The 12,853-nt window shown below is 58.2% G+C and overlaps 1 protein-coding gene across 1 annotated transcript; it reads right to left on the bottom strand.

Annotated features, from left to right (window-relative positions):
• Positions 1–3,878: 3,878 nt before the first annotated feature.
• Positions 3,879–11,866, bottom strand: LOC120399384 (zinc finger protein 501-like). Its single transcript, XM_039527586.1, has 4 exons — positions 11,790–11,866; positions 6,893–7,019; positions 6,066–6,167; positions 3,879–4,882 (listed from the first exon to the last, which is right to left on the bottom strand). The coding sequence occupies exons 1-4, from the start codon at positions 11,811–11,813 to the stop codon at positions 3,879–3,881; spliced, it is 1,257 nt and encodes a 418-aa protein (XP_039383520.1). The 5' UTR covers positions 11,814–11,866.
• Between the last annotated feature and the right edge of the window lie 987 nt (positions 11,867–12,853).

Raw genomic sequence — 12,853 nt, 5'->3', positions numbered from 1 at the left:
ATAATCCTTTAAAAACGGAAGTACCCCCCCCAATACACAAATACCAGATCATCCTTATTCCTGACTTGAGTTCGTATATTTACTTACATCCAGTTTTAAACCCAGAGATCAAAAGCTATGACCCTTCCCCACTCTCCCTAGCCATCCCGTGGCTTTGTAAGCAGCAAGAAGATCCTCTCTCTACAACCAGTGCTTGGGCTGCGAAGGGCCAAAAAACCCAGACTAAAGGAGCAGGCCCCAGCAGCAGCCATTTTGAATGTTCACATGCTTGCTGTAATGTCCTATGTTCAGGGCTGGTGTGACAATGCAAAATGGCTGCCACACAATTCCGTTGTAGTGGAGGGGCTTAAGAGGGGGTTAGAACGAGACAGAGATTAAACAGCTAATGGAAAGGCAGGGGGCTGGGATAAAGCAATTTTCCATTATGCAAACTGGCTACAGCTTTGAATTCTGGGATGCAGCAGGTGCATTTGCAGTTCTGTTCACGTCTCAGTTTTGAGGGAGGACCAAGGGGTCCTGCTTTAAGATAAACTAGTGAGGCTGCCAAAGAGCTTTTGGGCTACTAGATAATTACCACCAGACGTTTGGGGCCATTATCACACTCAAAAACAGAGCCCAAGAGATTCCAGATTGGACTGACACACGCACTCCCATACCACGAGAAGGAAATGCGCCCAATCGTTACATGCTTATAAAGGACTGAGCGTCGCGTCTGACCTCAGGTTCTGCCTGATGCCTTAGGAGGGGTCACTGCAGAGTTATATTGGCATAACTGAGATCAGATGCTGGCCCCACGTGTCTGCCTTAAACTTAGGAAAGCAAGTAAACAGCGTGTCCGTCCTAAAGGCTCCAGCCCCTGCCAGAAGAGGCGTTACAGTCAGCCCTAGCAAGGCCTCTGTGCTCACTGAAATGTCGGCAAACAGTCTAGTACCGGAAACAAAGTCAAGCAACAGGCCGCCCGTGCACCCCTCAGACAGCCAGCTAGCAAACATCATTGTGTCTGTTTAGTGTTAGTAGTAGTCACGCTTCATCAGCATCATGAATACTTTGCATTTTCTGCCTCTAAACGCAGGGTGGACTCGCTGGTACTCAAAAATGCCATGTTTTGAAACACCGACCCCCATGGTTAATGGCACTGAAGATTCCCTCCGTTTCCTGACACCGCAGCGATTCAGGGCCAAAGGATCTATGGGCAGAAACTGAGGCAGCTCTGTGGAGTTCAGTGGCAGTGGCCCTCCCTGGCCCCCAGAGCCCTGAGCCAAGCACTAGTGAATCTCCAGGCCAGCTCTCCCCCAGGGCTAATCCCCAGAGGAGGGAGTGGTGGGACAGAGTGGTTCAGTGACAGGCGCCCGGTAGCATGGGCAGCGCCAGGGTCAGAACTCAGCCGTTTCTGTGGTCTAATCCCTGAGCTGTGTCTCTCCCCACGTTACAGGGCGGCTAGTGCATGAAAACGGTAGGAACTTAGCACCACGTGAAAAGCAGCGCGATGGGGGAACCCACCTCTGACGCTGCAGAGGCTGCATGGCCAGGGCTGCATAGAAATCAGCTCATTGCTGCCTCCAGTCGCTTTCCAACGCACTAGGGACACAAGTTTCTTACCCCTGACTTGGGCGCTAGTTTAAGACCATCAGAACGGCCACACTGGGTCAGACCAATGGGCCGTCTGGCCCAGTGTCCTGTCTTGTGACAGCAGCCAGGGCCAGGTGCCCCAGAGGGAATTAACTCCCCAGGGCAATTTTTGGGTGATCCAGCCCGTTAGCCAGTGCCAGCTTCTAGCAGGGACACCCAGAGCCTGTCTCTGAAGTCACTGCAGCCTGGCCTGGCAAAGGCCTGGAGCATAAGAGCAGGGCACAGCTTTGTGTTGCCCCGGGATAAACATGATGTGATTTTACTAGGTCCTTCTATCACCCACTTTCGGGATTCTAAATCCCAGTAAAACGGTTGACGTCAATTGCATTTGGATATTGCAGGTTGATATAGCTGGGAGATGAGACATCTCGTCATCGTCAGTGTCCTAAGGGTGAGTGAAAACGCCCTAATACTCTGCTAGCCAAGGAGGGGGTCTCCCCCACAGTCTTGTAACAGGAGGCGTGTGATTGGCCTGCCTGCCTAGCAGGGGTAGGGGGGATGAACTGGCCGGACCAAGCAGGGCCTGTGCACGGAAAAGGCGACTGTATATTTTCCCGGGTCTGGCTGTCCCCCCCCGCCCCCTTGCTAAGGACTGACGCTGAGCCTGTGTTGTGTTTGGGAGCAGCCATTTGGCAACACGTCTGCTAAGAGAAGACTCCCCAGCGAGGAGCACGGGCCAGGAGGCGGGGCCCGAAGGGGGCTGAGGTAGCTCTCGCTTGGTTGTTGAGGTAGCTTGTTGTGAGGTGAGCGAAAACTAAAGCAGCACAGGGGGCAGCAGCCTGGCTGGGAAGGAGGCGCCCTGGTGCCCACACGGAGAGCCCAGCTGGAGGACCTACTGCATCTGCAGTGCACACCTCCCCCACCCCTCCCAGAGAGCGACGGGACTCAGACCCCCGCCTGGCTAATGTGTGCTAGCTCAAGCAGAGGGCAATGCAGGGCCTGGGGAGTGGAGCTCAATGCAGATAAACTACGACTGAGCCCTTCCTTGGGTGGGTTTTGCAGTGCTGGAGGCGTTACAAGTGCAAGAAGGAGAGAGCGGGAGGAGTTCGGGCCCCGAGCCTGTATGCACGGCTCGCTGCAGCGGAGGTGGTAAAGGGCAGCGGCAGCTCCAGGCACCAGCGCTCCAAGCGTGGTGGGGAGGTCCGCCGGTCCTGTGGAGACGGCGGCAATTCGGCGGTGGGTACGCTGAAGCTGCGGGACCGGGGACCTCCCGCAGGCAAGCCGCCGAATCCGCGGGACCGGGGGCCTCCCGCAGGCAAGCCGCCGAATCCGCGGGACCAGGGGCCTCCCGCAGGCAAGCCGCCGAATCCGCGGGACCGGGGGCCTCCCGCAGGCGTGCCGCCGAATCCGCGGGACCGGGGACCTCCCGCAGGCGTGCCGCCGAATCCACGGGACCGGGGGCCTCCCGCAGGCGTGCCGCCGAATCCGCGGGACCGGGGACCTCCCGCAGGCGTGCCGCCGAATCCGCGGGACTGGGGACCTCCCGCAGGCGCGCAGCTGAAAGCAGCCTGCTGTGCTTGGGGCGGCAAAAAAGCTAGAGCCGCCCCCGGTAAAGGTCATAGACAGATGAAAGGTCCCGTGGGAGACAAAAACGCTATAGGAAACCTGGCACCGGTTCGGCAGTGGGTGTGCTGCCCGCTGACCAGTACCGACTCATTGTTTCCCTGGGCGCCCCGGCCCGTCTGTCTGTCTGTAGCTGTTTGTTTTCTCCTGTCCTAGCAGTAAGCTCGCTGGGGCAGGGATGGCCTTTCTATTCTGTGTTGTACAGCACCTGGCCCAGGACTAGATGATTCTGCAATACAAAGAAATAATCACAGCAGCAAGACAGGACCACGTGTGTGCTCACACCCGTTCACAGAGAGGCCCGTGGTGCTGTGACGGAGACCCCCACCCCACACGCATGCTACCGCCTACCCAGGCACGCTGAGCGGCTGAGCTGAGATTAACTAGGAATTTCCTTGTAAGTCTGGCCGAGAGACAGACCCTCCCCATCACTGCCATGGTCCCTTGCAGGATAACAACGGACGCTGGGGGGAGCTCGCAGCTGCCATTAAAGCATTCAGAGTGTGGCTGTCCCCAGGACCCCAGTGGCTGCAGGGATCCCCGGTGTTACACGGTCCCGTGCCACGCTCTGGGGGGCGGGGAAGGTACAGTGCTTGGCTGGATGTCGCCCAGTTTCCAGAGGAATGTAGGCCTGGCTGAACAGGAGCAGGCTCCAGCAGCCTCCGACCGCGTCGGCTGCGTCCCTCCTAGGTGCTCTCCCTGGGGCTCAGCAAGGCACAGGCAGGCTGGCTGCACGGCAGGGCCCTCTCCGCCAGGTGAGTCCGCTGGTGAGCGGCCAGGCTGGTCGGCTGGTGGAAGCCCTTGCCGCACTTGAGGCAGCGGTAGGGGCGCTCCCCAGTGTGGCTGCGCTGGTGCACCGTGAGCTGGGAGTGGCGGATGAATCCCTTCGGGCACTGGGCGCAGCGGTAGGGGCGCTCGCCGGAGTGGGTGCGCAGGTGCAGCACCAGGTTGGAGCGCTGGATGAAGGGCCGGTCGCACTCGGTGCAGCGGTACGGCTTCTCCCCGGTGTGCGTGCGCTGGTGCACCAGGAGGTTGCACTGCTTGATGAAGCTCTTGCTGCACTGGGCGCAGGCGTAGGGCTTCTCGCCCGTGTGCGTGCGCTGGTGCATGATGAGATGGGAGCGGTGGCTGAAGCGCTTCTCGCAGGCCGGGCACGGGAAGGGGCGCTCGCCCGTGTGGTTGCGGCGGTGCACCACGAAGACCGAGTGCTTGCCGAAGGTCTTGCCGCAGTCCAGGCACTTGAAGGGCCTGTCGCCCGAGTGCGTCCGCAGGTGCTCGGTGAGCCTGGGCCGGGCGGTGAAGCTCTTCACGCAGTGGGGGCACTGCAATGGCCTCGCCTGCCGCTCAGCTCTCGGGTGGTGCTGCATGGCCACGCTGCCCTTCCCTCTGGGGCGCCGCTGCCGCTGCTCCTCTGCCTGGCTCTGCTGGCGGTTCAGCAGCAGCCCGGAGGTGTCCTCATGCCCGTCGTGCATTGCTCCAGAGCCAGTTCCCCAGCAGCCCAGGAGCTCAGGAGCCTTCCCCAGCTGGCAGCCAGGCTGCGCCCGCGGGCCGAACTCACTGCAGCTGCGACGGCCCCACTGGACACGTGCATCACAGCTGGGTAGAGAGGGGGCTTCTCTAGGCTGCTGCGGCTCCTCAGCAGCCCGATCAATGGTGTCCGCTTCTTGGTCAGGGCCTAGGAAGCCATTTCCTGAAAGGTTCAAATACAGCATGATGCCGCTGAAGCAGCCCAGCCCCAGCCCCAGCCCTCACTGCTCAGCCCCCGTGCTGCAAACCCCCCTGTTGGGGGCGCTGTCCTGGCCACTCACCTCCTGGGGCAGGAGGGAGCTTGGACAGTGGGGGCAGGTCCATCACTGAGCGTTAGCTAAAGGTGCTCGGGGACGTCGCTCTGTCTTACCCGTTCAGGGGTAACCCCAGCCCTGGGGCCGGGGTGACTGTGGGCATGGCCAGTCCTTTTGCACTCGTTTGAGGGTTACGGCCTTGGCTCTCAGAGCCCAGGATTTTATAAATGCAGCCACCGTATCGCTCACCATGTCCCACTACAATTCAGCCCCTGGGCTTCCTAGGGGTACGCGCGGGAATATGGTCCCGCTCCACCAGGATTTTGTCTGAGATGCTGGGTACAGATTTTGTAGTAGCCCAGCGGTGGCCAAACTTACTGGCCCTCCGAGCCGCAGGCGACAATCTTCAGACATGAGAGACGGGGTTCAGCTCCCGCGGACGCCCCGAGCCCCAGCAGACATGCCCCCCCGGGACTGCATTCCTGAGACACACCCCCACCTGTGGGGCAGAAGCCAGAGGCGATGTATGGGGGGCCTATGGGGGCACATGCCTCCCCAGATTTTTGCCAGGGTTTGTTGGTCACATGGTGAAGCAGGGCCCCCTCCCTGCACAGCAGCTGCTGGAGCTGGGAGCTGCGGCTGTGGGGAAAGCTGCAGGTTTTGCGGCTGCCGCTCCCCACAGAGCTGAAGCAGTGGCCCCTCCCTGCAGCTCCCGTCCCAGCTGTTTGCGCTGCCTCTCCATGGGAGTTAACACCCCGCTGAGGATAAGAGAAGGGGCGTGCCTGGCGCGGCATGACTTAAGCTATGGGGGGGAATCTTTAAATCGTGCCCCCTCTCAGCAGGCACCAGTCGTCTCTGGCAGAAGCCCCTAGCCCCACCACTCCCCCGCAGGGCAGAAGCCCTGAGCTCTCCCCCAACCCCCAGTGTGGTAGGCAGAGAATGGGAGAGGCTTGGGGGGCTCTGCAAGCCGCACTTGAATGGTAAAAGAGCCGCAGTTCAGCCACCCCTGACATAGCCTGTGCAAAACCTTTGGGAGAGAGAACTGGGCCCCCGTCAGATTTGCCCACAGAACCTTGTGAGCCACACACTCACCCTCAAAGTGGGTCTCAGGTGCAGGGTCCCTGGGATACTGGACACAGGCCTCTCCCCCTCGCTCCATCAGGGACACGACGTCTGGTCTGGGGAGCTGGAATCCTTCCCGAGAAAGACGATGACAAGCTTTAGGGTTCAGACTGAGGAGTCTCAGAGAACCTCAGCAGAGCTTTTCTCTGTGACCCGGAGGGCTAGACACGTACTTTTTCCTTTAAGGAAAGCTGAGACTCTCCTGTAATCACCTGATTCCAGGAGTTGGGGCTTTAAGAAGAACAGCAAATATCACAAGCTGCATGATAATATCACGCGAGTTGGTAATGCCGGCTCTTTCGTGAGACGCCCTTCTTCCACTCAGTCTAACCACCTATGCTCCGCAGTGGGAGTTTAGCTGGGGGACATTTCGTTACGCTAGAGAGAGATTTTTGAATTTCCTTGAACGTCGCTGGGAGGAACGTGAGAAGGAGCGTGTATAATTCTATACCTGCATTGTAACAGAGCCAGGGCCATTTGGGACTTCACTGTTCTAACTAGTTTGCTTGTTACAGCCAGCTGGAATTTGGGGGTGGGATGGCACTAGGACCTGGATCCCCCTGCTCCAAAATCACAGTCTACTACTACCTAAGCCAAAGGACAATCTCATTTAGCTGTTAGCAGTATGGGCCCTAGGACACGCAATTGGCCAGTTCTAGTCCCATCCACTAGAGGGCAGTGTGCACCTCCGCACCAGAGCCAGTTCATTACAGTGTAACACAAAACACTAGAGAATCCTGCCCAAAGTAATGCAGGAGGGAGGGACCGGGTACAGGGAAGGCAGATTGGTGCCTTACCTAGAGAAAGCACAGTCTCCAGGTTCTCCTTCATCACCTCCTTGTAAAGCTCCCTCTGCCATTCTGCCAAAATCTCCCACTCCTCCGCAGAGAAATAGACGGCAACGTCGTCAAACGTCACCGGGACCTGAAACAGCAACGAGTGCACGTATGGTATGATTAGTCTCATAGGACAGCAGCACCCAATCGCGCATGGGCCAGGGGCAAACAAACGCATGGGGAAACCGTCCTGGCCCCGGGCGTGCACAATCCAATTTTAAGACAAGATATGGTTCAATGGGCAGAGGGCTGGGCTGGGATACAGGAGAACCGGGCTCAGTTCCTGGCTCTTCTGCTGCCTTGCTGGGCGATTTGTACAAGTCCCTGCCTCTCGCTGTGCCTCTGTTTCCCCTTCCAGCCACTGCCTGTGTTGTCTGTTAGACTACGGTCTTTGGGGAAGGGTCAGTCTCTTTCAGCTGGGGCCTCTAGGTGCTATGAGCGACTGTACTGCCAACAGCCGGCGCGAGGAGTGACTGGCCCAGACGGGGAGAAGAGGGAGATGGCAGCGGGACGGAGTCACACTGAAATCAGAGCTGCTTTTTTTAACCGCTGCCTTTGTCTCTTGGCATGTTTTAAAACCTCAGCTTTTGCCAGTTCCTGGATTTTTTTTCAGTTCCCCTCTAGTTCAACCCGATGGCTCCTGGGGCGGCGACCCATCCGGGGCCTTTCCAGCCTGCCAAACAGAGAACTGACAGTGGAGACTTTCCAGGGCATTTCACCTCAACAGCACGGACCTGTGGCTGGGGCAGGAAGTACGAAGAATCTTGTCTCCTGCTGAAGCGGCCGAGGGAATTCAGGGAGGCCGGCGAGAATGATCAGAGCTGGAATTTGGCCAGGATGCCAGGACAGGGGCGTCGGAACGGCCGGGGGAGCCAGGGGACCATGGCCCATCACTTTCAAAGTGGGAGGGCCTTTTTACCAGCTCTATGGGTGAGCGACGGGGGGAGCAGGGGCAGGTTCTTGGGGAGAAGGGGGGTGGGGGCTTCAGGGAGACGGGGCAGCGGGAGTGGGAGTTGGGGGGATGGGGCAGGGCCAAGGTTTGGCCGACGGTGGCCCCCCACTTTTAGGGAGTTTCCATCGCTCCTGCGCCAGCATCACACTTTGCTACCAATCTATGACTGGACACTATGCTCGTTCCCAGCACTGCTCGATTCAGCGGGTTCCTCCCAACCCCGGTTCTGAGAATTTGGGGGCAAAGTAGGGGTGGATCCGTCCGCCTCAGTCCTAATGAGAACAGGCCAAAGCCTAAGGTTCTTACTCAGCCATTTTTCTGGTTCCTTGAGTCAGTGAGCATCAGGATTGAATGAGGAGGCAGGAGCACTGGGGCTGTCCCGCTGCCCAGTCTATTCTGAACTACCCCAAGCCCCAGGGCCCCCCCCCCGAACAGCCTGCCGGAGCTCAGCGCAGGCCCCTTTCCTTTCCCCCGGTTTATCCTGTGCGGGGAGGGGGGCGGGCTCCGTGTGCGCGGGGGCAAGTGAGCCGTGGCACCAGGCCAGCTGAGACGAGACGCTGAGAGGCAGACGGGACCCACCCGCTCGCTGTTTTAAAGCCTCAGCGAATGAGATAAAGGTTCACGGTCAGGGCGGCTGCTCCATTAGCTGCCACAGCAATGACTCAAGGGCAGGTTCTGACAGCCAGGGGTGGGGACACAGGCCGGGGCTGCTTTCCGGCCCCCCCACCCAGGACAGGTGCAGGGTCCGGGGCTCCCCACAGCAGCCCTGGCTCCCTAGACGGCTCGTATCACTGCCCGGCTCAGGCTTCTCTCCTGGCCAGAGGGCGGGGCCTCGGGGGGGGAGAGGCGGAGCAGGGGGCAGGGCCTAGAGAGGAAAAGCCAGAGCAGGGGCGGGGCCACAGAGGTGGGCGGGGCTTCTGCACATGTCCCACTTTTGCCTTTTGAAAAGATGGGCCCCGACCAGCGCAGGCAGCGCCGCACGCCGGGTTTGCCGCTCTGGAAGCCAAGTCAGACCCTGCCGCCCCCCGTATCCTTCTCTCACTGAAAGCAAAGAGAGCTAGGGAGCGGGAGACGAGCAGAGCCTCTCTCTAGACACAATCCCAGCAATGCCTTGGCCTTTCAATGCATCTGCCAGAGGCTCGCTGGGGATCTCCCCCAACCTTTGTGGAAGGGGAGCTTGGGCAGTTTATCGTCTATGATGGAGATGGGCAAAAGCCTGGGTCAGATTCATCCCTGGGATAGCTCCAGTGAAGCGAATGGGATTAGCATCGTTCTGGCCCTGCCCATTCACTCCTTGCCTAATCATAGGTCCCGGTTGGCCATTAACTAGATCGCATTCAACAAGCTTCCGTCCGTCTTGTCTCCTTACCAATCTCTTACCCTGGTTTTTCTACATACCCAAGGTGCTACAGGGACAGTGCTGGATTTGGGTCTGGAGTTCACCATCTGAGTGTGCGGGATGATGATAACCCCTGAGAATCCCTGTCCTATTAGAAACCTCTCTTTAGAAAGGATGGGGAGAGAGAGGGCAATAGATTTACAAGGGATACAAAGACAGCCCTTTTTTTAAAAAAATGCAACATCTAATTAATCTGTGGAACTCATTGGCACAGGATATTCTTGAGGCCAAGAACTGAATAAGGTTCAGAACCGGTGAGAAAAGTACAGGTGAAATTCACCCCCTGTAGGGACCAGCACAAAGACCAGTTACGTTCCATTTCAGCCCTACAAGATCTATGCACCACTCAAATGCCATTTGTGCTGGTCCCCTGCACAGGGGGAATTTCACCCTATCCAGATAACTGAGATCTGCCCATTCATGTACAATAAGAAACACTTTTGCATTGTCATGGATGGACTCAAAATATTAAAAACATAAGAACGGCCATACTGGGTCAGACAAATGGTCCATCTAGCCACAGACACCGACTTGCCAAAGTTCCGGGGGTGCTCGACATCCAGCTGTGCCCCAGGCCCCATCCCCACTCCACCCTTTCCCCCAAGACCCCACCCCTGCCCCATCTGCTCCTGCCCCCGCTCCATCCTGCACCACCTCTTCCTGCCCAGTTCCGCCCCCTCCCCCGAGCGCCTCATCCTTACTCGCCTCCCCGCAGCCTCCTGCAGGCCGCGAAACAGCTGATCGCAGCATGCAGGAGGCTGTGGGGGAGGGGATGATCAGTGGGACTTGCCGGTGGGCGGGAGGTGCTAGGGGGTGGGAGGGAGCTGATAGGGGGGCTGCTGGTGGGTGCTCAGCACCCACCATTTTTTTCCCCATGGATGCTCCAGCCCCAGAGCACCCATGGAGTTGGCGCCTATGCATCTAGCCCAGTATCCTTTCTCTGACAGGGGCCAGTGCCAGATGCTTATGGCAGTTGGAGGGTTAGGGACACCCAGATCATGGTGCTGTGTCCTTGACCATCTTGGCTAATAGCTGTTGATGGAGCTATCTGCTATGAACTTATCTAATTCTTTTTTGAACCCAGATGTACTTTTGGCCTTCACAATATCCCATGGCAATGAGTTCCACAGGTTAATTGTGGCTTGTCTGAAGAAGAATGTCCTTTGGTTTGGTTTAAACCTGGTGCCCATTAATTTCACAGGGTGACCCTGGTTCTTGTGTTATGTAATGGGGTATATATTTACTTTCTCCATGCCAATCATGATTGTATAGACCTCTGTCATATCCCCCCTCACTCACCTCTATTTTATACTGAGCAGTCCCAGCCTTTTTTCCTCTCTCCTCCCGTGTCTAATGTTCATGAGGCCATGGAAAGCTCCGTTTGTGATCTATCCCAATGAGAAGGTGCCTGTTCCTATTGCACATAAAGCCCCACTCGTGGCAAACAGACTTGGCTGAAAGGCACTTTCCCAGAGCCAGAGCACACTGACGCTGTTTCTACCAGCCGAGCAGTGTGCAGCCCTGTCAGTCCATGGCAAGTGATCAATGCAGGGAGAAGGGCGGGGAGGAACATTTCAAGCCAGTGGACAGGTAGGTCAGAAAAGACTGTCCCTGGCTCCCCACCTACGGGAAAGCCTAGGGCCACAAGAGCTCTGCAGAAGCCAGTCAGGGCCCTGGGCTATAAGGCAACGGGGCTGATCCTGAGCAGTGCACCTTTCCCCCGAGCACGCTCTGCTCCCTGTGCAGCTACTGGGAGCTGAGGGAGGCTCTGTTCCCGGCAGACTCGACCCCCATAATAAGAGCAAAGAGAGGGAAAGGCACAGCTGATGCTGGGGATTTATATACAGAGCTGCCTGAGCTACCCGGTCCTTTGCCTCCTGTTGCTGGGCTGGAGATTTGTGTTTAAAACACAGGCAAAGGGACCACACGCGTCTTGTCTCTCAGGCTGTCTGGATGGGGAGTGAGGAGTGCATGTGGGAGTGTTGGTTTAAGCCTTGCGATGCTGGGGGGATTCAGAGGAATGGCTCCTGCTCATGCGGCCAGGTCTCGATCCCCCACCCCACTGCCCAGCATGGAAATTAACCACCAGGGAACGTTGCCCATCACCCAGAGCCCTGGCCTCCGGCACTTTCAGATCAGATGCCTACTGACATGTCAGCCATGTTGCTTAATTTACCCCTGTCAGGGCCGGGCAGCGGCCCTGGTCTGTGAGGTGCTGGGGCCACGACCGACTGGCACCTGCCAACGTCTGAAAGCTGCCAAGAGAGGCAGATGGGGCAGGGCTTTTCGCTCCATTGGACTAGGCCATCCGGGAGGGGGGATGGGACAATGACAAACATTGGTGACTTGGGGACTGTTCTCCTCAGTCGGGGGCGAGGCCTGGGTGAGCTTGGGGTGTCCGGTTAAGAAAACTGGGAATGGCCACAGGGAACCCCGGGCATTGATCCTGTCCAACAGGGACCAGTAACCACAAGCTGCTCGGGTCTGACCGTACACCCAACCCTTACCTTGCGAGAGAGCCCTTCAGACATGTCGGCAGGTGAGGTGAGGTGTCCGGGGCTGGGAGCCGGTCAGCAGCCTTCACCCAGATCTCTCCACCTTGCAGGGCTCCATCGCTCACGTTTTCACGTGACTGCAAGAGCCAGCTCCCAGTCAGCCGGTGCAGGCCGCCCCCTGCCCCGCTCCACAAGCTGATGGATACAGAGCTGGGGAAGATTAGCTGTCACAGCTCATAGCAGGGGCTGGGGATATGGGGAGGGGGTGGCCCTCAGAGCCAGTGAGGGGGACAAACAGGAGCACCCCAAACAGAGCTCCAGATGGTCACTGCTTTGGCTGATCAAATCCCCCTCTGCCGAGATGGTCCTCAAATCAGAGGGGCATCTCCCTACATCAGAGCCAGCTCCCTTTGTAAGAGCCTGGCGGAAGGGGCCGCGTGGGCTGCTGCTGGAGGGGGACGCTGGGAGATGTAGTTCTTCTGCCCAGGCCTAGCTGTGGGATGCCTGCGTGTGCCAGCCGCAGTCCCCAGCACAGACCCTCCCCAGCTTCCTACAGGAAGAGGGGATTTTACATCTCCCAGTCGGGCCTGGGCTGAGAGCTGGGCACTGGATAGGGGAGGGGCGCTGCTGAAGCACCTGTTCCTGTCCCACTCGCTCGCCCCTCTGCCGGAGCGGGCCCCGGGGCCAGCGCTGAGCCGGTGGCTTGGGGCACCTCGGAGTGTGTGGGAATCGCTCAGATGAGACCGAAATGCTAGGTCCCATCTCCCTGGTGTGGACATTAATGAGCCTGGGGATGAGACCAGGGATTTGCCCTGATCTCCTGAGCTCATATTTCAACCCCACCTCCACAGGGTGCCGTGCATTGTGCCGCTAGTTGTGTTGCCAAATCACGGACATTTCCTGCCTCAGCTCCCTGGTGCCCTGAGACCTCAGCACTAGGAGGAGCCCTTCGCGTGCCTCAGTTTCCCATCTATAAAACAGGGCCGATGATACTTACCCACCTCGTAATATGCTTTGGGACCCACCGATGATAAAAGACCAGTGTTTCCAACCACAGGCAGGCCCCTGAATGCATT

The sequence above is a fragment of the Mauremys reevesii genome, linkage group 2 (genome assembly GCF_016161935.1).
Source record: "Mauremys reevesii isolate NIE-2019 linkage group 2, ASM1616193v1, whole genome shotgun sequence".
Taxonomy (NCBI): Eukaryota; Metazoa; Chordata; order Testudines; family Geoemydidae; genus Mauremys; species Mauremys reevesii.
This window is presented reverse-complemented; position numbering and strand designations above follow the sequence as displayed.

What these genes read in the sequence shown, in the direction of transcription:
- LOC120399384 (XM_039527586.1), bottom strand. Translation starts at nt 11,813, where the DNA reads ATGTCTGAAGGGCTCTCTCGCAAG. An exon ending in CTGAAGGGCTCTCTCGCAAG is followed by an intron (nt 7,020 to 11,789) that starts GTAAGGGTTGGG and finishes TTGCTGTTTCAG; the next exon opens with GTCCCGGTGACGTTTGACGA. An exon ending in GGAGACTGTGCTTTCTCTAG is followed by an intron (nt 6,168 to 6,892) that starts GTAAGGCACCAA and finishes TTTCTCGGGAAG; the next exon opens with GATTCCAGCTCCCCAGACCA.